At 49.0% G+C, this 22971-nt stretch overlaps 1 protein-coding gene across 5 annotated transcripts in view; it reads right to left on the reverse strand.

Moving 5' to 3' along the window:
- Positions 1 to 13026: 13026 nt before the first annotated feature.
- The window catches only part of GRIA3 (glutamate ionotropic receptor AMPA type subunit 3), a 145234-nt gene continuing 135289 nt past the window's right edge, over positions 13027 to 22971 (reverse strand). For 2 of the 5 annotated variants that reach the window (XM_033072264.2, XM_033072267.2), the window contains exons 14-15: positions 18425 to 18539; positions 16025 to 16270 (exon numbers count right to left, since the gene is read on the reverse strand). In XM_033072264.2, coding sequence (XP_032928155.1) covers positions 16025 to 16270; positions 18425 to 18539 — 361 coding nt within the window. Of the gene's footprint in view, positions 15428 to 16024; positions 16271 to 18424; positions 18540 to 22971 lie in introns of those variants that run through there. The other 3 variants (XM_033072266.2, XM_033072265.2, XM_042779721.1) reach the window with 3 other exon arrangements.

Below are 22971 nucleotides of genomic sequence, written 5' to 3' on the forward strand. Positions count from 1 at the left end.
AAACATTTCTATCAAAGTCTGGTCCTTGGGCTTTATTGGAATGTGAATAAGGTGGTGCTTTGGGTGGGGCTGCAGCCACCGGTGGGTGAAGGTCACCAGGGGGCTCTCTGAATACAGGGTAATCTCCAAAGACCAGGAGACAGCTGTCATTCCGGACACTGGCAGGGAAGTTGAAACAGTAATCTAGAATTCAACTTGGAGGAAGAATGTACCTGTCCTGGCAGGAGGGTTTGTCCTCACCTGTGCTGCTGCTGGCACAGCAGGAGCAGTGTGGCTGCACATCCCTGGGAAGCAGTAGGGGGGAGATGGGATGTGGGATGTTACACTGACCCTGTCATGGGTCCGGCAAGTGCAGACACACCCCCAGCCAACTGCAGCAGTCGAGAGGGAATGATTTTACTTTGTGCTGTGGCTGGGATAACGTGGATTGTGTTCTGCAATGTCCTGATTTCCTGAGAGGGACCACAGGAACAGTTTCTGGCCAAGTTCATGCCTGTTGGGAGGGTTTTCTCACCCAGCTGCAAAAGACAGCTGGTCCTTCTAATCCTTCCTTAGGTGGGTCTCTGCAGGGACTGAGCTGTATTTGTGGAGGCAGCAGTGAGGGTAGGATGATGGGTGTCAGATACAGAGTACAGCCAAGGGGAATCAGTGAGTCCCAGAGGGCTGGAGAAAGCCTGGACCTGGCCAGGCTGTGTGGCTGTACATGCCCTGGAACACCCGTGGAGTTTGTGCTGAGGTGGCTGGGAAGGCCAAGGACAGCCTGGCTCTCATCAGCAATAGTGTGACAACAGAACCAGGGCACCGACCATGCCCTGTGCACATCCCGTGTCCAGCTCTGGGCCTCTCATGGCAGGAAAAACATTGAGGTGCTGGAGCCTGTCCAGAGAACATCACCAGAGCTGGGGAATGACCTGGAGCACAGGTCTGAGAAAAAACAGCTGAGGGAGGCATGTTCAGCCTGGCGAAAATGAGGCTTGGCAGTGACCTAATCACTTTGTGCCTCTCCCTGGAGGGAGGCTGGGGCCAGGTGTGGGGTCAGTCTGCTTTCCCAGGCAGCAAGGAACAGAACAAGAGGGAACAGCCTCAAGTGCTCCAGGGGAGGTTTAGATTGGATACCTGGGAAAGCTTCTGCACTGAGGGTTGATCAGCATTGGAACAGGCTGCCCAGGTCTGTGGTGAAGACACCATCTCTAGAGGTGTTCAAACAATGTGTGACACTCAGGGCCATGGATTTTGGTGATCGTGGCAACTCGGGTTAAGGGTTGAACTCAATGGTAAGTCTTCCCCAACCTAAATGTTCTTCTGATTTGAGAGGATTGGGGGGAAGAATAGACAGGGCTGAGAGAGTGGGCAAGCAGTCCTGCACTGCTGTGGTCCTAGCCTGGGGGAAAACCTGGTACTCAGAACCCATTAAATAAGCCCTGATGTGATATCCTAATTGCTCTGTATAATCTGCAGCATCTGTGATAGGTCACAGCTTCAGCTATTTCATAATAAAGTGTTTTCCCACAACACTGGAAAACGTCCCTTGTTTAAAGGGCAGGGGAATATTAAATAAACACCATTTATATTTATTTGCCTCGGATCAAACCACAGCTCTTACATTAATTTTGGAGGATTTTTTTGGCAATTAGCCTGCTCAGGCCATATTTAGAAACCAAACGCAGTATTTGTCGAAGGCTTGGAATGATATTAAAAATCCGCTTCAGGAGCGAGCAGGGGAAGGAGGCTGCTGGGGCTGGCGGCGAGGGGCGCTCCCCCGGCCCGGCCGCTGCATGGCGGTGTTGCACCGAGCACGGCACCGCGCAGCGCTCCCCCTTCCCGGATCCACGGCTTCCCGGCGGAACACAGCCTCAGAACGCTTCGGGTCGGACGGGATCTCTGCCGCGGTAGGGATGCCGTCCGCTAGACCAGCTTGCTCTGAGACTTGGATGCTTCCAGGGATGGGGCAGCCACAGCTTCTCTGGGCAACCTGTCCCAGCGCCTCAGCACCTTCACAGGGAAGAATTTTTCCCGCATAGCCAATCTAAACCTACCCTCTTTCAGCTTAAAGTTACTCCCCCTTGTCCTACCGCTCCATGATTTATAAAAAGTCCTTCTCCAGCTCTCTGGTAGCCTCTTTACGTACTGAAAGGCGCCCTAAGGTGTCACCAGAGCCCTCTTTTCTGTGTGCTGAACAGCCCCAACTCTGGGGCTGTTTCCAGAGGGGAGGGACTCCAGCTCTGTGAGTTTCTTTGTGGCCTCCTCTGGACTCACTCCAGCAGGTCCATGCCCTCATGCCGTGGTCCCCAAAGCTGGACACTGCTCCAGGTACAATTTCAAAAGAGGAAAGAGAGTACAATAATTTGCCTCGACCAGCTGGCCATATTTCTTGTGATGTTGTCCAGGACATGTCTGGTTTTCTAGATAAATGTTCACTTGAACATGATGTTACCCCTTTCCCCCACTGCCCTTCATGCCCCACTCTGTCCCTGCAGCAGGCACCAAGCCCTTGTCTCCTCTCCCTGCTCCTGTGGCCCCAAACCTGCCCACATCAACTGGCCCAGGGCCCAGGCACTGCTCTCCCACACTCTGCTATGCTTCTGTATTCTTTTCATCTATTCCTGGTGTTATATCATACCCTTCCCTACTTATTACAGCATATCAAGCATCTGCCACATGCTCATTAATTGGTCAATTACTTTATTTATGTGCTAAACATTATCTAAAGCACCAGTCATTACCAGCATCATGGCTTCGGTTTGTGTTGAGCATTTTTTGTAGGCTTTAAGTGCCTTACACTCTCCTTGCCATCAAGGCTGGGGTGTGTCCTGCACCCCTATTAACACTTTGTGGTCCTGTCATTGGCTCAGTCCCATTCCTGAGCCCTGTGCTGGTCCCCACTCTGAGAGGGCAGGTCAGTAATCACTGCCAAGTTTCTCAGCCCTTCCTCAGAGCCATTTATTTTGGATTTATCTTGTTTTCTGCTGCTGCCTTCAACTCCTCCCTGCCTGAAATTAGGATGAAGTAAGAAAACCCTGCAACCACAAAAAACAGGTGATGGGAGAATCCCCCATAATGGTCAGCTGGGGCAGGCCAGGTGCCCCCACTCATCCTGGTTTTGATTCTCATCTGCTGCTACAAATCAGCTCCAAGTTCACCCTGAGGTGTCAGCTCTGCCTGTTTGCTTGGAGGTGCCAACAGCCTCCCCACCAGCGAGAAACTGCTGCCGGATCTTCTCCTCTTGCTCTGCTGTAAGATGTCATGTCACCCTCAAAATGGCATAAATAATTTAAGGCTGTACCACTTCAGTGATAGAAGCAGCAATAAATAAATAAATAAATACTTGGTGTGTGCACCAAGGTTTCATTATCCTGCCCTTGGTGTCAGCCCATGGAGGCACCACCATCCAGCTCGTTAGTCAGGCAGTGCCATGGTGTCCAGCAAAACCAGCACTGGTGCTTCCAGTGAGCTTTACCAGCTGCAGCAGGGATGGGCAGGGTTTTACTGCTGCACTGGCTGTAAAGGTGTGTGCGGCAGCTCCTGTGCTCAGCCTCCTCTCTGGGTACTGTGTGCTATCTGCTTCTTGCCTGGTGGGGCAGCTGCTGCCGGTGCCTGTGCCTGCACTCAGGGAAAGCTGGAAACCATTTTTGTTGGTGCTGTTGATGGTGCTATATTACAGACCAGTCTCAGTAATTTCTCTGTTGTTATCTGATGAAGTAAAGCCAAGAATGCCCAATCACAGAGCAGAGCAGGACAGAGATGTTGATGGGCAGATTTTGGCCAAACCTGCCTCCTACAGGGCACACATAAGAGGGGTGTCCCATCGTGGTGCTGGGCTCCTGGGCTGGGAAGATGCAGCAGTGGAGCCCTGGCCCCACTGGTGCTGTCCCATGGTGTAATGCCACAGCAGGCTCTTCCTGCAGCCACGGGGCCACAAGCATGGCTCAGCAGCACTTTGGGCTTTGGGTGCTGCTGCTCCTGCAGACACTGTCCTCCCCAGATAGCAATTTCAGATGTATTATATTCTTAGTAAAGACTACTATGAAATTTATAATATCCATGCAAGTATTATCTCTGTACTTAAATTCTTTAGGTTAATTGAATAGAGCTATCATTATCCAGATCTTGTTTATGTATTGCTGCCTGCAAAATAGAGGCAATTTTCCAGACTGAAATGATGAATATGGGCACCAAAGACATTTTGTAATTTAATTTTAATATCCATGACATATTATTTTAATAACCATAAAGAATAATTATTTTTGAAAACAACAAATGTTGCAGTGCTTTGCACAAAACCTTGGAAGGAAAAACTATGCCGCAATCATACACTATGTACTTTATTTTGTTGTCAGGTGTGGTGTGCCATGGGGAGGAGTTGCTATTGGTTTGGATTTTTAGACTCAGACTTGAACACTGCTGAGGTCCTTTTGCTACCACTGATGGCTCTTGGAATTTGATGTGTTACTTTGAATTTTTGCTTAATTATTGTTCTTCACCTGCAGAAGTCTAGAGACAGGGTCATGCTGGGTGTGTCGGGGCCCAGCATTCCAGGGGTGCTGTGCAGCCCTGCTGCCATTGCTGTAATCTGTGTAGCAAGTCCAGGTTTTGGCCCAAAGTGCACTGCTCTTACTCCCCAGGGAGGTTCCAGACTAGATCATCTCCCACCTCTCATCCCTGTGGCCACAGACCTGTGTGAGGTCACCCTCCCTCCACCCCATCCCAGCTGGCCAGGCTCTCCCAGCTCACTGGGTGCAGCTGTGCCACTTCACCACAGCCCCAACCTGTTACACCTGCCACATACCTATTAGACAAACTGGACAGCCATTGTGCAGGATGTGGTGAGCCCCTGGTAGGGCAGCACTGCAGTGACTGCTCACTCCGGGCAGGGGTGGCAGCAGCCTGGCTGACGGGCTCATTACCCTTGCTGGGGCTCAGCAGGCACACAGAGCCCCGCTTGCAGACACATTTTGGCAGGTTCTGGGGAAGGGAGCATAACTCACCCCCGTGGCTGCTGCAGGGCTGTGTGGCTGTCAGGCAGTAGGGAATGGGTCAAGACAGCTCTCCACCCATGTTGGCCTGGATGTTGAGCATGAAATGAAAGCTGAAGGACAGAACAAGATTTCTTCCACGCCTCCCTGCCTTCATTGTGTGGGCACTTTACACATAAATAGGCTCATTTCAGCAAGGCTTCTCTGTGCCCTGTGGGAAGGAAGGGTGGTCCCACATGGAGCCCAGTGTGCTCAGCACAGCACCTTGCTTACACACAGGTGTAAGTAGGGTCTGAAGATTGCCTGATCTGCCTCACAATCATCACCAGAGACTCTGAGATACTGGGACCCCTACCACTCGATTAGGACAGGCATTGCCAGGCCTGGCTGAGGCAGATGCTTGCCAAGGGACCGTGTGTAAGTGTGCTTGGTGCTTTGGCATGGTACGCTGCGCTTGAGCAGGGTACTGGTTATAGCGTCCTGTTCCTGCATCTGGTTCTTGAAGCCAGTGGCCTCTGAACATAATAGTCCATAAATCTCCCCACCCTTTGGCCAGAGGCCACTTGCCTTGGAAATGGACTATGAAATGATTACAGTAATTTCCCGACTGTAAGGCACACCCTTTTGACTAAAATTTTGGTCCGAAGCCGAGAGTGTGCCTTATATTCTGGAGCGTCTTATATATGGACAAAGTTCAGAAATTTACCAACCTGGAAGTGTGAGCTGTGAGCCAAACCACAGCTGAAACAAACCCCAAACCCTGACAAAGTGTCAGAATTCCACAACATTCCCAGCTGGAGCCCAAATCCAGCACTGACCCAGTTCCTGGGAAGAAAGGAGTTCTCTCCCAGTCAAATGCAGAAAATCAGAAGCACTCAGACTGCTCTTTGAGGGAACACTAATTTACTTAACACCTATCCTAACTTATTAAACACCTATCCTAATTTATGTTCACCTATCACAGAAGGGCTCTCCCATGACAGTGAACATCAGCTTGGAGCCTGGGGGCCGTCTTGGGCGAGCCTCCTGGAGACCATGCAGCCTCCGTGGTCTCCTGGGCGCCGTGTGTGCCACCGAGCTTGGGCTGTCCCCAACTGGCTCTGGCACAGCATCCTGGGAGCCCTGTGGTGGACACTCATGGCTGCAGGACCCTTGTGGCTCTGCCACCTGCTCCTGGGAATGCTTCTCTGCTTCCAGCTTGGCTCCCATTTCTGCTTCCCGGCTTTCCCTGGCTGTGTCAACGTTCTGGGTGGTGCCGGTGCTCTCGATGTCCATGGGATGTTGTTGATCTTGAAGGGAGCAGGAAAAGCTGTCCAGGCATTCCTCGGTGTTCATTAACTGGAAGGCATTCCCGAGAGGCTGGGGGGGATTGAGGCCTCCAGGAGTGAGTCTTGGGAAGGGAGGCAGGAACTTGGAGTGCAGGGTGGGTCGTGCCATGTGGAGAATCTTGCAGGACTGGGGGCTCTCAGCAGGAGTGGGGACTGTGGGAAGCTGCTCGCAGGGACGCAGAGTCTCAGTGATGGGGAGGTTCTCTGATGGAGGGAGGTGGTCACCATCAGGGAGGGTCTTGCAGCCTTGGCGGCTGTCAGAGGCAGTGGAGGCTCCTGGAGTGCTGGATCTCTGACAGCCTGAGCTTCTTGGAGGCATGGTGGGTCCACGATGGAATCTCCTCAGAGGTCTGGAGGCTGTTCCGAGGATGGCCAGTCTGAGCGGGAGCAGGCTCTTGCAGGGACGGAGGCGCCGGGAGCAGCGGGCCGAGGCACAGCAGGGCAGGTGGCCTCGCTTCCACAGCTGCTGCAGCTGTACCCAGAGCGCCTGCCACATCCCGGAAAAAGGTGAAGCTGATGTCCCACACGGAACCCAGAGCAGCAGCAGCAGCCTCTGCAGCTCCTTGGCCATACTCAGGCAGGGGCCGCAGCTGCAGGGGACACTTGGGGAATTCGCGGGGACCACCGGATGTTTCCAAGGGGCCGCACGAGGCCTGGAGGCCCTGGGAGCCGCAGGGGCTCCTGGGCTCCTCCGTGGGCCCCTGGCTTGGACTCTGGGACGCTTGCATAACTTCTGAGCCCTGGCCTGCTGCCCCCGTGGTGCCCGGTGGCCAGTGGCCCACCAGACAGCCGCGGTGGCCAGCAGCAGGACAAGTGCAGCCAGCAGGACACTGAAGTCAGTCATGGCTCCAGCAAGTGCCACTGCAACTGCACTGGCGGCTGTGGGGCTGGCCCAGTATTTATAGGGATGGCCCTGTGATGTCACAGTGACACTGGCTACACCACAGCTCAGCCTCATGCCAGTGTCACCCCCTTTGTGCTGTCACGGCTCCGCCCGCCTCAGGGCAGCAGGACCGACTCAGCCCTGAGGGTGCTCATGGCCAGGAAAGGCCTAGAGTGGAAAGGGGAGCCCAGCCCATGGCAGTGAAGCATTCCTAGGAGCAAGGGGCACATCTGGAAGAGGCCTGGTGCCACCACTGCCCACAACATGGCTGGCAGGACACTGTGGCAGTGCCAGCTGGGAACAGCCTTTGCCCTGTGCCTGAGAAAATCCTGCAGGCACCTTACATACTGGATTAAAGATTTGGGCCAGCAGATAGCCCTGCCAGAGTTTGTCATATTGAATAGAAACTTGATTTATTGATAAAGTGAGAACCAGGGAGTCCCTGCCTGCAGCATGACACAGGCATGGTGACACAGATATGGTGACATGGGCATGCTGACTGGCACGGCCCTGTGGCAACCCAAGTACAGTAATTTCACGACTATAAGACGCACCCTTTTGACTAAAATTTTGGTCCGAACCTGGAAACATGCCTTGTACTCCGGAGTGCCTTATATATGGACAAATTTCAGAAATTTGCCAACCTGGAAGTGCGAGCTGTGAGCCGAAGCACAGCTGAAACAAACCCCAAACCCTGACAAAGTGTCAGAATTCCACAACATTCCCAGCTGGAACCCAAATCCAGCACTGAGCCAGTTCCTGGGAAAAAAGGAGTTCTCTCCCAGTCAAATGCAGAAAATCAGAAGCACTCAGACTGCTCTTTGAGGGAACACTAATTTACTTAACACCTATCCTAACTTATTAAACACCTATCCTAATTTATGTTCACCTATCACAGAAGGGCTCTCCCATGACAGTGAACATCAGCTTGGAGCCTGGGGGCCGTCTCGGGCGAGCCTCCTGGAGACCATGCAGCCTCCGTGGTCTCCTGGGCGCCGTGTGTGCCACCGAGCTTGGGCTGTCCCCAGCTGTCTCTGGCACAGCATCCTGGGAGCCCTGTGGTGGACATTCATGGCTGCAGGACCCTTGTGGCTCTGCCACCTGCTCCTGGGAATGCTTCTCTGCTTCCAGCTTGGCTCCCATTTCTGCTTCCCGGCTTTCCCTGGCTGTGTCAACGTTCTGGGTGGTGCCGGTGCTCTCGATGTCCATGGGATGTTGTTGATCTTGAAGGGAGCAGGAAAAGCTGTCCAGGCATTCCTCGGTGTTCATTAACTGGAAGGCATTCCCGAGAGGCTGGGGGGGATCGAGGCCTCCAGGAGTGAGTCTTGGGAAGGGAGGCAGGAACTTGGAGTGCAGGGCGGGTCGTGCCATGTGGAGAATCTTGCAGGACTGGGGGCTCTCAGCAGGAGTGGGGGCTGTGGGAAGCTGCTCGCAGGGACGCAGAGTCTCAGTGATGGGGAGGTTCTCTGATGGAGGGAGGTGGTCGCCATCAGGGAGGGTCTTGCAGCCTTGGCGGCTGTCAGAGGCAGTGGAGGCTCCTGGAGTGCTGGATCTCTGACAGCCTGAGCTTCTTGGAGGCAAGGTGGGTCCACGATGGAATCTCCTCAGAGGTCTGGAGGCTGTCCCGAGGATGGCCAGTCTGAGCGGGAGCAGGCTCTTGCAGGGACGGAGGCGCCGGGAGCAGCGGGCTGAGGCACAGCAGGGCAGGTGGCCTCGCTTCCACAGCTGCTGCAGCTGTACCCAGAGCGCCTGCCACATCCCGGACAAAGGTGAAACTGATGTCCCACACGGAACCCAGAGCAGCAGCAGCAGCCTCTGCAGCTCCTTGGCCATACTCAGGCAGGGGCCGCAGCTGCAGGGGCCGCTCGGGGAATTCGCGGGGACCACCGGATGTTTCCAAGGGGCCGCACGAGGCCTGGAGGCCCTGGGAGCCGCAGGGGCTCCTGGGCTCCTCCGTGGGCCCCTGGCTTGGACTCTGGGACGCTTGCATAACTTCTGAGCCCTGGCCTGCTGCCCCCGTGGTGCCCGGTGGCCAGTGGCCCACCAGACAGCCGCAGTGGCCAGCAGCAGGACAAGCACAGCCAGCAGGACACTGAAGTCGGTCATGACTCCAGCAAGTGCCACTGCAACTGCACTGGCGGCTGTGTGACTTGCCCAGTATTTATAGGGATGGCCCTGTGATGTCACAGTGACACTGGCTACACCACAGCTCAGCCTCATGCCAGTGTCACCCGCTTTGTGCTGTCACGGCTCCGCCCGCCTCAGGGCAGCAGGACCGACTCAGCCCTGAGGGTGCTCATGGCCAGGAAAGGCCTAGAGTGGAAAGGGGAGCCCAGCCCATGGCAGTGAAGCATTCCTAGGAGCAAGGGGCACATCTGGAAGAGGCCTGGTGCCACCACTGCCCACAACATGGCTGCCAGGACACTGTGGCAATGCCAGCTGGGAACAGCCTTTGCCCTGTGCCTGAGAAAATCCTGCAGGCACCTTACATACTGAATTAAAGATTTGGGCCAGCAGATAGCCCTGCCAGAGTTTGTCATATTGAATAGAAACTTGATTTATTGATAAAGTGAGAACCAGGGAGTCCCTGCCTGCAGCATGACACAGGCATGGTGACACAGATATGGTGACATGGGCATGCTGACTGGCACGGCCCTGTGGCAACACAAGTACAGTAATTTCACGACTATAAGACGCACCCTTTTGACTAAAATTTTGGTCCGAACCTGGAAGCATGCCTTGTACTCCGGAGTGCCTTATATATGGACAAATTTCGGAAATTTGCCAACCTGGAAGTGCGAGCTGCAAGCCGACATGCAGCCGAACAAACCCCAAACACTGACAAAGTATCTTGGGTTACAATACAGGATGTGATCAAAGTATCTGTTGTATCACTATCTGTTGTGACCAGGTGGGGCAGTGATCCTTATCTCTGTGGGAGATACTCTGGTAATGGGCCATCCATTGAAAGCAGTAGGGCATTGTTCTTTATCTTTGCACACCCCATCCTTCCTCCAGGGAGTTATCTTCTGCTAATGGCCCATTGAGTCTCACTGTGTGACTGGTAAAATTACTGCATCCCATTGGGAGTTGCTCCAGCTAGGGGGGAGAGCCAAGCCTTTCTTACCTAGTTAAAAACTGAAATTCTAGGACACTGAGTATCCCTTTCTCTACCAGACTCTAGAAAAAACAAAGATTTCTCCCCCTCACTACTAGAGCTCTGGAAGGAAACTGCACCATCTACAAGACCAATGCTTCAACTGACCCACATCTGTCACTGCAGCCACTATTTAATCAAACTGCTACCAATACCCTGACTGACGGGGTGTCAGGTTGTACTCTGACTTTGTCAGGGTTTAGAGTTTGTTTCTTTGTAGTGCTGTATTTCTATTTTAATTTCCCTAGTAAAGAACCGTTATTCCTAATTCTTATATCTTTACCTGAAAGCCCCTTGATTTCAAAATTATAATAATTTGGAGGGAGGGGATTTACATTCTCCATTTCAAAGAGAAGCTCCTGCCTTTCTCAGCAGACACCTGCCCTCCAAGCTAAGACACAAAGTCAGAGCACAACCTGACACCCTGTCAGGGTGACACCCGTCAGTCAGGGTGTTGGTAGCAGTCCCATTAAACGGTGGCTGCATCCTCCTGCAGTGACAGATGTGATTCAGTTGATGCAGTGGTCTTGTAGAAGTGTTCAGCCTCCCTCTGAAGGTCCACCGACAATATGGAAAAAAAGTCCAGTTTTCCTCTGGAGTCCAGGGAAAAGAGGGTGACTTGGTGTCCCAGAATTTCAGTTTTTATCTAGGTAGGAAAGGCTGGGCTCTCCCCCCTGTCTGGAGCAACTCTCAATGGCATAAAGTAATTTTATCAGTCACACAGTGGAACTCAATGGGCCATTAGCAGAAGATAACTCCCTGGAGGAAGGATGGGGGTGCAAAGATAAAGAACAATGCCCTACTGCTTTCAATGGATGGCCCATTAGCAGAGTATCTCCCACAGAGATAAGGATCACTGCCCTACCTGGTCACAACAGATGGTGATAGAACAGATACTTTGATCACATCCTGTATTGTAACCCAAACCTGCACGGCTAGTGTGACTGCCACTAATTCATTACGTTGTTGCGCCCAGATCCTCGCTGCAAAAAAAAGTGCACCTTATAGTCCGGTGCGCCTTATATATGGACAAAGTTCGGAAAATTGCCGACTCCCGGAGGTGCGCCTTATAATCCAGTGTGCCTTATAATTACTGTACTTTCTGAAGACTCTTTGAGATCTCTTTCTCCCCACGGATGGAAGACATTGACGGATGACCAGAGGACGACGTCCCATCTGTTGGTAGCTATTCCCCCCATTCTCTCCCTCTCTCTCCCTCTCTCCCTCTCCCTCTCCCTCTCCCTCTCCCTCTCCCTCTCCCTCTCCCTCTCCCTCTCCCTCTCCCTCTCCCTGTCCCTCTCCCTCTCCCTCTCCCTCTCCCTCTCTCTCCTTTTCTTAGTTTCCTTTATGTCTCTCCCTGTCCCCTCTGCCACAGAGTTGTTGGCACTTAATAAACTGCATTGCTGCTTGTTGCTGAATAAAACTTTAGTCTCTTTCTCATTTGTCTTTTGCACCCTGGGGTCAAACAAACCATCACAACCCCCGCTCAGGTTTTGTGACAACAGGACAACCTGAAACCTTCATTCTTGTGAGGTGGTTTAGGGCTGAATAGTTGTTGTTTATTGCTCTGATTTAGTCCTTGCTTATTGCTGAGCTAATTTGCAGTTGCTGTGTAAAATGAGCACCAATGGCAGCCCCACAGGGATTGGGGCTGGGCTCAAGCAGCCCCATGCTTGGGAGCCACTTCCAGGCACCACGTTGTGGGCTGGGAAAAGTACCAATGACTGCCAGTACATTTTTCCTGTTTGCCCTGCAGCCAGAGGCAGTGCCACAGGGACACTCCAGGTATCTCCTGTTTTGCGGGATATGTTTTGGCCAGCAGATACCAAACTAATTGGGTCCATGCCCACCTGCTCTGCAGCAGTGCTACTGCCCAAGACCTTCACTGGGAGATTTTTTTTATTTTTCAGAGGTTGATCTTTTCATCCCCAGTCATCCAAGGGAAGCATGGTGCTGCTCCAGCTCAGCCCCAAAGGCCCTTGGTGCTAACAGCAGTGCCTCCCTCAGTGGTCCCTGGAAGGAGCCCAGGGAGCTGGTTCCTGATGGAGACCATGAGGGTGCTGTGGCCAGGGGTAGCCCCAGAGAGGCCTTCCCCTACTCAGGTGTGGTTTGGGTACACACCACTGTTTAACACCAGGATTATTTCCCAAGGTTCACAGTTTGTGGTGACTTGGAAAAACTACACTGTGGGTGAAGTAAATAAATTAGAGCTGGGATTAGTTGCAATGTTGGGTGAAAGTTTTTTTCCTTAAAGAAGGATTGCTGAAAAGCTGGGAATTGCAGGAAAATACATCTGTTTAGTGAACATTTGAGAAATTTATTTGTCCATGCTGCTGCCCACTGCAGTGGCAGGGCAGAGCATCTGCTACCCTGGCTGGAGCCCTGAGGCTCCTCCCCTGCTCCTCACAGGGTGCTCCTTGCTCCTTGCAGGATCAAACAGCAGGAAAATTAAAAATTAGTTGGTTTGCAGGTTACCAAACCAGAAATACCCATTTCCCAGCAATGTCCTCAGTTCAGTGTGGGGCCCCCAAACTGGCTAGGCTAGAAAGGCTTTGAGTGATCCTTCCAACCCAAACCTTCCAGGGTTCTGTGGTAAATATCTGAGGAGTATCCCAGACTGGCCAAAGGCAGAGTAGTAGGAAGGGACTCTTTCTCCCCTGAAGAAAAGAGAAGCAAGCTCTTTAATACTATTTTCTTTACAGTTTTATTTACAAAATGTATTAAAACTCTTTGTACAACACCTCATCAAAATGAGGCTCAATAATTGATGCCCACACATGCAGTTTATGCTTTTACAGCCATTAGTTTGCTTGGCAATTTTTCTGCTCACTCAAGTGCAGTTTCAACGACCAAAAATAGGAATTTAAATTACTAAAAAACAAAAAAGGAGAAAAAAAAAGAAAAAGGAAAGAACCCCCAAAGCCCGAAGCAAAACAAATTTTAAAAAATATACCAAAACAAATCATCATGAGACTACTGCCAAACTTCTGATAGCTTGAAGTTGGTAGCCAGAATTGGTAAGCACTCAACACGTTTTAGATTTACATGCAAGTTTAAAAAATATCGAACCATTTACCAAACTCCCTTCACTGGTGTGAAGCCTCCACTCTTAAAAATTGATCTGATAAACATACATCTTTTATACAGCTTTTAAGAAAAACGTTTGTTTTAAATACAACTCATAACTGCACAGCTTTAGCTCACCCTTGCTGGGGATGTTATCGTGTTCAGAAGTTGAAAAAAAATAATCAGAGTTTCATGGAAAGAAAATGGAAACAAATTTTTTTGTCAATATTTTGTTAAAAACTTGAACAATAAATTATTCTCCTATGAGCTTTTAAAATTATTTTATATTACATTTTGTTGGAAATACATATTTTTAACAAGACTTTTTCTTTTTTGTATTTTTCTTTTTTTTGTTGTTGTTTTTAAATCCTATTAGAAGTTCAAATCTATCATCAGCAAACTAAACGACTAAGGGTCAGACTGCTTTAAATGAGTTTCTTTTTCTTTGTATGTTATTGATGAAATAAAACTCTATCATAAACTACGGAAAATACATATTGTCGATTAGAGGTAATTAGTATGCAGATATTCCATTGAACATTTCCCATGTGATTGACAATATGTTAAAAGTTTTGTGGGTTTTTTATTTTTCTTTTTTTATTTTTCTTTTTTTTTTTAAATTTTTTTTTTTAAGAGATGCAGTTAAGTAGTTTCCAGGCAGAGGTTCAAGGCTGAAATGCTGCTGCTGTCTAAGACGTTGGATGTGAGTAATAGTGAGTTCCTCCTGGAGCAGAGGTGGCCAGAGCACGGCATCCTCCTCACAGAGAGGCATCCTCTCACCAGGCATGAAACAAGAGTTGGCAGGAGCTGATATAATATAACAGTACTAGCAGGAGTCATGTTAGATCGCTTACTATTACTCTGGAACTGGAGCTCTAACTGGAGTTACTATCCTCTTCCCTTGCTTCTGTTTTACAGGACCATTACTGAGAAGCATTAGCTGAGCACAGTGCTAGGTGGGAGAGAACTGGGGAGAAGCAGAAGCAGGTTTGGGAAAAACTAACCTGCCCTTCTCTTGCTTCATTGCTTGATATTAAACAGTGAATTAAAATGCAAATGCACAGCAAGAAAAGAGATATATGGTCTGAACTTAAACAGCAAGTAGCTTTTCCTTTTTTTTTAAAGTTTAAAAGCCACCCAGTGTCATTTTAATAAAGCACCTGTAGGTATGCCTGATGATAGAACAAAAAAAAAAGGAATGCAATATTTTCTGCCCACACTATAGCTACCTTGTCAAGAAATTAATTTACTGATCTGGAAGCAAGACATGCAGTTCCACAAATTACTTTCTTTTGGATTTACAGATTCTCAGTCACTGACCTTAATTGGTTTGAATGAACGGATTCTTTCCTTCAGGTGTTACACCTTTAGATGCTATACAGATTTGCTCAAATTAGCTGGAGAAGTTAAAGTGGCTCAAAAAAAAAAAAAATCGCACCACTGTAAGTAAATACTGAAACATCTTGACATCAGCTCATACAAGCAGTGGCAGGCCAGTCCGTGTTTGCACGCAGATTTCTGAGGCTTTGTGTCAGGAGGTGTTTCATAATTTGATACGATTGGGGTGGCTGATGAAACCAGCTGCGGTTGCTTTCAGGACACAAGTTCAGTTACTGTGCAGTGGTATCAAAGAATGGCTTTTGTTGCACTGATCTTTTTTACAAGAATTTTTATTTTTCACATACCAATATCTTGTTACCGGTCCCTTTCTTTTTCCCTTTTGATTGTTTTTGATTTTTTCTTTTCTTTTTCTTTTCCTCTCTTCTTCTTTTTCTTTTACTTCTTTGAAGCAAAGCAAGAATATTTCAGTGATGGTTTGCATTGTTGTGAGTCTCAGAGTCTTCCATAAGGCACTGAAGGAAAAAATACCAGTTTTTCCTATTAAAAGTACATTGCACCATCATCAATGCGTGTCATGCCTGACACCTCGGAGAGAGTACAACTGGCTCAGATGGTCCAAATCCATGAAGTAGCCACATTCTCTGCTGCTTTTTGTCTTGCATGCTGTCAGGGTGAAGATCTAAAAAAAAACCAGAGAGATTTCATCACTGCCTGGCAGCGAGGGGCAGGGGAGCTCAGCCCATGGAGAGGCACAAACTGTGGGCAAGGGGCTAACCAGGCCTTTTCAGAATCATTTGTCAGCAATTCAGCTCTACTTTTCCTGCTTTAGAAAGCATGAATTCTAGTGTAGAAGGTTTGATTCTATTGCAAGTTTTTTTGGAAACTGCCTAAAAGCACTTACCTGACCTGATTATAGCTTACAAAATGAAGGGGAAGAGATCAGCAACAAGAGAGGTGAGAATTCTGATTATAGTGATTTTTTAAAGCAATTAACAAAATGCTTTGATTTGAACTAGCATAATGCTGGAGAGAAGAGTTACTCACTTCAGCACAAAGCCAGCTACCTCCATGTGTAAAACAGAATGGTACCTTTCTGATCCTACTTCTGATCAGGGAAGAAATTTAAATGACTGATACTTAAAAACCGCCACAAGATGGTGTTTCAAAAGCCTCTTGCAGCAGCCCCCTGGTGCACACAACAGAACAGCACAGACAGCTAAAAAAGGAAAGAAAGAAGAAAACCCAGAGGGTGGATTCCCGGCCCGCAGCCATACCCCTAGATTTTCACACTTTCTGTGCCGTACACGTTGTAGCCTTCTCTGTAGGTAGCGTAATTCTGGGTGTTGGTGGCGGGGGCAGGTTTGAAGTTCTGAGTGTTCTTGGTGAGTTTCATTCGCTTGGACTCGGCCCGAGACTTGTAGCAGAACTCGATCAGTGCCACCATCATGGCCAGCCCCAGGCCTCCCACCAGGATATAGAACACGCCAGCAACATTGCTCAGGCTCAGAGCGCTCGTCTTGTCCTAAGAGAAACGAGCCACGCTGTTAGTTCTGCTGTAAGGAGCAGACAGACAGACAGACAGACAGACACAACAGGCTGCTTTGCATTAGCCCTAGCTGGAATAGCTACACTCATGGTGTTCAGTGTCCAGTCCATGGACCAGTGCTGTCCCCCCATCCCCGCAGCCCAGGGCTGCACAGCAGTGACTGCTCTGTCCTCCACCCTGTGGTGGCTGAAATCGTGGCTGACTCCAAGAAAATGAGGCTTCTTTGGCCACTGACTTCCCCAGGCCTTCTGCATCCCAGAACAAGGTTGCCCATGGCCAAGCATCCCTGGTAGCAAAGGCGCTGGGGGAAAGTTGTGCCAGTGGCTGCATAAAACAGCAGGATTTACAGAAGGCCATGACAAAACTAGAAAAAAAAAAAGCCAAACCACTACACACTTGGGTTTGGTCAACGTAGGAAAAATTCTTGAGATGTTGCTAAACTTAACTACCTTTTTTCAACAGTTAGGAAAAAAAACCACCCTAGAAAGATGGTCGGTTACTTAGATGTCAAATAGCAGAGCCCTGAGCTAAACTAACACCTTCTGGAGAGTGAGTTATTGAATGAAACCAGACATTGTAAACAAAAATCACTGGTCAGGGTTTATCTTCCTTCAATACATGTCAGATGGGGGAGAAGCTTGCATTTTGCAAAACAGGGTTCTGGAATGGGATTAAAGAGAGCTGCAACCTTTCTGCTGCTGCATGGGTGGGTGGCTGTGGGTAGGAACAGCTCCTGGCTGGCACAGCTGCCTGGGCTGCCACACAACACTGTCAGGGTGGACAGGCAGTGCCAAAGAAATATGTCTATGCCCAGAGAAGACACTGCTGACAAAGCTTGGTTATGAGTCTCTCTAGGGAGAGCTGAATTTGCATATAGTCAGAGTAAAATATGATCTACCTTGTAAGTATCTGTGTGTTCCACAGGCAGTTTGGATAAATGTGGTTATAGCAAACAACCTGCCATTTAAACTAAAAATCTTAATCATTTATACCTCTTTTGGATCACAGTTCCCTTTGGCAGCTGCTGTGTGTTCAGATATCCTGTGATCCCAAATTTATCTGATACAATAGCTACTGGGTTGTGCCCTAAACAACTTCCAGTCCCACTGAAATAAATGAAATTTTATTATTGGCTTCGCTGGAACTTGAAATTGTCCTCCGACACTGAAAGGGTGCTTTGAAATTACAGTTTTCTGTCTGAATGATTGCAGAGAGGACTTCCAAAGGCACCAAAGGAGTTAGGCACTCATCTGAGACCAATTTTAGCTGGAGCTGGATTCCTCCTCCTCTTGACGCCTTTGAAAATGTCCTTCACTCCAACAAGCCCAGCACTTTTACAGAGTTTTTCTCCCCAATGGGTCTATAAGCATTAAAAAAACCCAAACAAACCTCCTTTTAACTGAATGGTGTAAACAATTTAAACAATTTAAGTGTGCAGCTACTGGGCCTGGGTGGGACCTGCCCTAGGGTCTACAGTGGTTCCTGCATGAGGTTGGACAGCCCCACAGCATGGTTGGTGGATGACAGGGCAGTACAGCAGCAAAATGGTTCAAAGCAGTATAAAGAGGAATATACAATATTTAGGTGATGATTCACCATTAGTATATCTACATTTTTTAAAAAATCCAACCAATTTCAGAATGAATTGGCAAATAGGGCAGGGAAGGTGTTTTTTCCTTATTAGCTGTCTCTTCTGAAAATTTGGGCCCTTAGCAAGCATGTGACTGTTTCCCAAACTGACATGTAGAGAACCTAGGTAATAATTTTGAAACAAAAATGGGTTTTTTCAATAGAAATAAGAAAAAGATTTGGCCTGAATAATAGACAGTGACTGTGCTGAAACTTGCACATTTAAATGAAGACATCAGCTTGGGAGGCTTTGTGGGGGCTTCTCTTAGCCTGTTTCTAGCAAAATACTAACACAGTGAAAAACATACTTACAACTACAGTCTGTTACTGCATATAAGAAAAATGCTGTCATGTTCTGAGACTTACTTTTTTTTTTTCTCTATTCTTTCCTTTCAACCTTCAAAATGTAAATAGCAATTTTTGAAAGTCATTCTTGGAATAAACAAACAGTGGGTCAAAATGTGATTGCTAATCAGTACAAAAAGACCTTCAGCGACTGACCTTACTTCCGGAGTCCTTGGCTCCACATTCACCCTTATCGTACCACCATTTGTTTTTCAGCTTGTCTAAGATGCCTTGTTCACTGAGTTTCAATACTGCAAGGTTTACAGGAGTTCTTCACGTGGGAAATAACATAAATAACATTATATTATGTTATTTTATGTTATTCAATCTTTAAACTACTTTAAAACTATACAAAGCGATAAAGCAGGGTTCCTGGCCACAAAGTATTTACACTGCAGGCAACTGGATCATCCCCTTAAGTTAACGCTAGAGCATCTCTACATTACCAGGTCCTGCCCATATCGCTTTGAGTAATCGGCACTCACTGTTAAATGAAGGCAGTAGAAACAAAGCAAGGCCAATCTCCCACTTTGGTGCCCCACAGGCACTTGCAGTAGCTTTACACATCTGGGTGGGTTTATCCAGCAGGACCCCCTATTGCACTAACAGACAGAAGCCCCCACACCAGCCACTGTGGCTTCTCACAGGGGAACAAGGCTTGTAGCCCCCAAACTCCGGCAGCCCCCGTGCCTGGCGGGTCCCTGTGCACATCTGCAAAGCAAAAACCCCCGGGCTGGATCCACGGAGGGGGATTTGGATTTTTCCAGCTGTCACAGCCACTGCCCTGCTGGCGCTGCAGCAGCTGTGCTTGGAGGCACCGTGCTCGGCTCCACTTTCCAGAACTGCTGCATCTCCAGCTCCCCCAGTCCAGGGAACTGCAGCAGAAAATAAGCAAATGCAGACCACTATGAAGCGAATTAATGAATATGGAAACTCTGGCTGAAAGTGCTCAGGGTGGGAAACGTTGGCAGGATAAACAGAGTTGCTGACCGGCGCTGCCAAGAGCCCACATCCCAGGGGGGCTGAGCTCATCTGCCCCTTTCTGTGTGGGAAAGCAGCACCTGAGGAGCTCTCAGTTAGGTTTTGTCATTTCCACTTCCTCCTTGTGTGATGTCTTGGCTTTTTTTCCTGCCTGTTTTCACGAGACAGGCTCCCTGTTGTAAGGGACATCTTCAGGTACTGCTCCTGCTTGAACAGCTCTGATCCCTGCTCCACAGCTGTGCAGGGCTGGGTCCTTATCCTTAGCAATGCTGTGCCACATTGCACGGGATGACACCAGGCAGACACATGCACAGCCAGCTTGGGGTCCATCCAGGCCTGCTGTCAGCAGAGGAGACACAGGAGCCCAGCCCATGTCTGCCCCAGTGCAGCCTCATCTCTGGCTCTTGCTGCTCCCTGCCTTTCTCCCACCCCTGCCAAGTGCCTGACTCTCTGCAGAGCAGAAAAGACTCAGAAGAAAGAGCAGCAAGACCTATACAAAACACCTTAAATATAAGCTAAATCGCACAGTGGCATTTAGGGAAACACCCCCAGACTGGGAGAGCTCACAACTCTGAGCAACAGGAATGGCTGAGCCCTGCCATGCCAGAGGCAGGGCAAGATGCTGGAAGAAATAGCTGGTAAAGAAAAGTCCTGCTCCTTCACCTGCCAAGAAGCTGCTTTTGAGATGGCTGTGAGACTGTTGGTGGCTGATGTTGGGAAGAGCTGCTCTTGGAGATGCTTCATGTCTTGGAGATGCTCCATCAGGAGGGTGGCAGCTGAGCCCAGGAAGCTCATGGGGTATCATGAGAAAAATGATTATATTCAAGAGTTCTTGAGCTGAACACTCCATGGGCTGCTCCTACATTGCCCTGTGTGTAGTGCTACCCAGGCCATCAAGGAGGCAAGTGCACGGAAAAGCCATCCAGGTGGGGACAACCACTGGTCCCAGCAGCAGCACTGTCTGCAGAGCTTCTCAGCTGCCCAGGCAGAGGCAGCACCACTCACTCCTGGCCTGCGGGGGGCTCAGCTTAACACCAGCCAAGACTTTATTTTTATAAAATGGCTATTTTTAAGCAGCAGCTGTAATCTAATTAAGTATCAATCAGGGCTGGCTGTACACGCTTAGCTGGACACAGCCAAGGGGTGGTGGGGACAAGCCACATGAGACAGACCGTGTTTGCTGGCCCGGCACTGGCAGCAGGCAGAGCTTCTCCATCAGGAGCCAGCAGCATCCTAAAAAGCCAGCTGAGCTGCAGCTATGCCTGCATCCTCCTACAGGTAGGGCTGCAAAATATTTACGGGATCAAAGCACGCTCCGAGACACGGCCAGCACCCAGGGGTGCAGGTAACACATCTGCCCCACCTGGGCACACCCATGGTGAGCAGCCAGGTCCTGGCCCAGCCACCACCATGGACCTCTTGGGCAGCTGGGCTGTGTTGAGACCCCTGGTGACCCCCAGAGGAACACACTACGAGCAGCTGTGCCAGCCAGTGAAAGCTCAGTGCATTTACCTTCCCTTTACAAGCCCCTGCAGAGAATGGGGTGAATTATTGCTCAGACAACAGTATTCTCATTTTAAATTTCATTTAAAAACTATCCAATTTGGAGAGATTTTATGCAATACACCTCTCAGCTTTGAAAAGCATTGTGCAGCTGAGAATACACAAACAATAGGAAGAAGGTTATAAACACCTTTCCTCCTACCTGCATATTTTATTGTGCAAATTTTCCCCTCCCCCCAGTCCTATTCTGAACACTATTTTTAATTTGCATGCCTTTGTAAACCCCATACGGAGTACTGAGAATTTGCATAACATCCAATACATTATAGATTAGCTTTCACAACATTATACAGTATTGGGAAATGAGGAGGCTTAATATGCTAATTAGGGTGCTTTATTTTTTTTAAGCCAAGATTGCAGCTAATTGTGCACACACAACTGCCAAAAAAAAAAAAAAGGGAAAAAGAAAAAAAAAAGAATAACTAGTAAACTAAAATTATTTTAACTAAACAGATGGGAATTTGCCTAAACTGAGGTTTTCATTATTGTTTGTCCTGGCCTTGTTTACCAGGTGAGGCACCACAGTCCCTCAGCCTGGGTAGGAGAGAGGTGATTTGGTCCATCCATGTGTCCGAGCATGAGGAGCTGAGTGGAATGGGCAGACAGGTGCCAAGGAGTCACTCCTCACTTCAGACCCACCCAGGCTCTGCTGGTGGAGCTATTTCCATGCCAGGAAATAGCTGGTGCTGGGGCTGTCCCCATCCAGCCTGGCATGGGGGCTGAGCAGGTGGCTGGTACCAGAGGGTCAGGTTGTTTACAGGGGGATCAGGGGGGACAAGTCAGACATAAAAGAGTAGTTGGTGCCTGTCTCTCCCCACCTTGGCCTGTTCCCTCTGCACACAGATGACCTGAAGATTTGCCTCAGCAAGTTCCCAGCCTCCCTTGGCTCAGCTACTTCACTGGGCAGGGCACTGGAAATAATTCCAGGAAATAAATCCCAAAACCTCCTAATGCATGAGCTCTTCCTTTGCATCAGAATTTGAGAAACCTTATGGTGGGAGAAGGCGTGATGCCTCTGCAACCCCTGCTCCAGGACTTCAGGAATGCAGTATGAGCTCATGTGGGATGGACTCTTCAAATCCCAAATTCTCAAGATAAGTAGATATATTGGAAAGTGAGTCTGGTTGCTGATACATTTTCCCATTGCTCATCTCTGAGTAGCTGTCTGGCCTGGTTCAATTTAATTGTCAGAGTCAGTCATGGCTTTGGCTGAGATCCTGATGAAGTGCAGAGAGCCATGTCTGGATCCTGGCATTTTTCACTGAGTGCTCAGCACTGCCCATGGAGCACAAATCCTCTGTGTCACCCCTCAGCTCACAGCCAGCTGGTCCCAACGGTGTCCCTTGGGCAGTGACAGCTCTGTGCCTGTGCCACGAAGTGTTCTGTTGGTTGCTGTAGAGGGAATTGCAGAAGTGATGGCTGCTGGGTCTAGGAAGGGCATTGTTCGTATCTTGCCCTGGCACTGCTTGACTGAGGGGGGATTTTTAGAATTGCCTTAGAGGCAGAGGAATGGAGACACTAAATTACTTGCTTGGGTTCCCACAGGTGGCTGTGTCCCCAGCCACCCACTGTCCACCTGTCTGTCACTGTCCACCTCAGAGGATCATTTCCTCATTTTTTGGGGCTCTGACTCAAAAGACTTCCACTTCTGGTAGTTTTCTTGGGATAGTTTTGTGCTTTCCAGTTTTTTTTAAAATTATGTTGCTGTTGGGCTGTATGGGATATCCTGTGAAGTCCTCGTCCCTTTCATAGGTGGCTTCCACTGTTTTTCTATGCTTTAATTTATGATGGGATTCTTTTTCATCTCCCCTGTGTGGTTTCCAGACCTCTCCCTGTTAGTTTGGTTGCTTTGATAAAAGTAAAAGGTTCAGAGGTTTGAGAGCTGGTGTTCTCTTGCTGCACTCTGTATGCCAAGAAAATTGAGATGAGGCCATTTGGATCGGGACGTCAGCATTTTGGATTCCACAGGATGGCATTCTTGTCCAGAAACTTGCAGTGCTTTTCTTCCTTCCCATAATGGAAGGATTTTGTTGTTTCCTTGCTTTTGCTTTTCATCCAATATATCTGAATCATCCAGGCTTAAACCTGTGAGGCTGGTTTCCTTGGACAGCTCTATCAAACACTGCTAAGATGTTCTTCTTCAAATGACTGGAAGCCTT

Source organism: Catharus ustulatus, chromosome 14 (genome assembly GCF_009819885.2).
Source record: "Catharus ustulatus isolate bCatUst1 chromosome 14, bCatUst1.pri.v2, whole genome shotgun sequence".
NCBI lineage: Eukaryota > Metazoa > Chordata > Aves > Passeriformes > Turdidae > Catharus > Catharus ustulatus.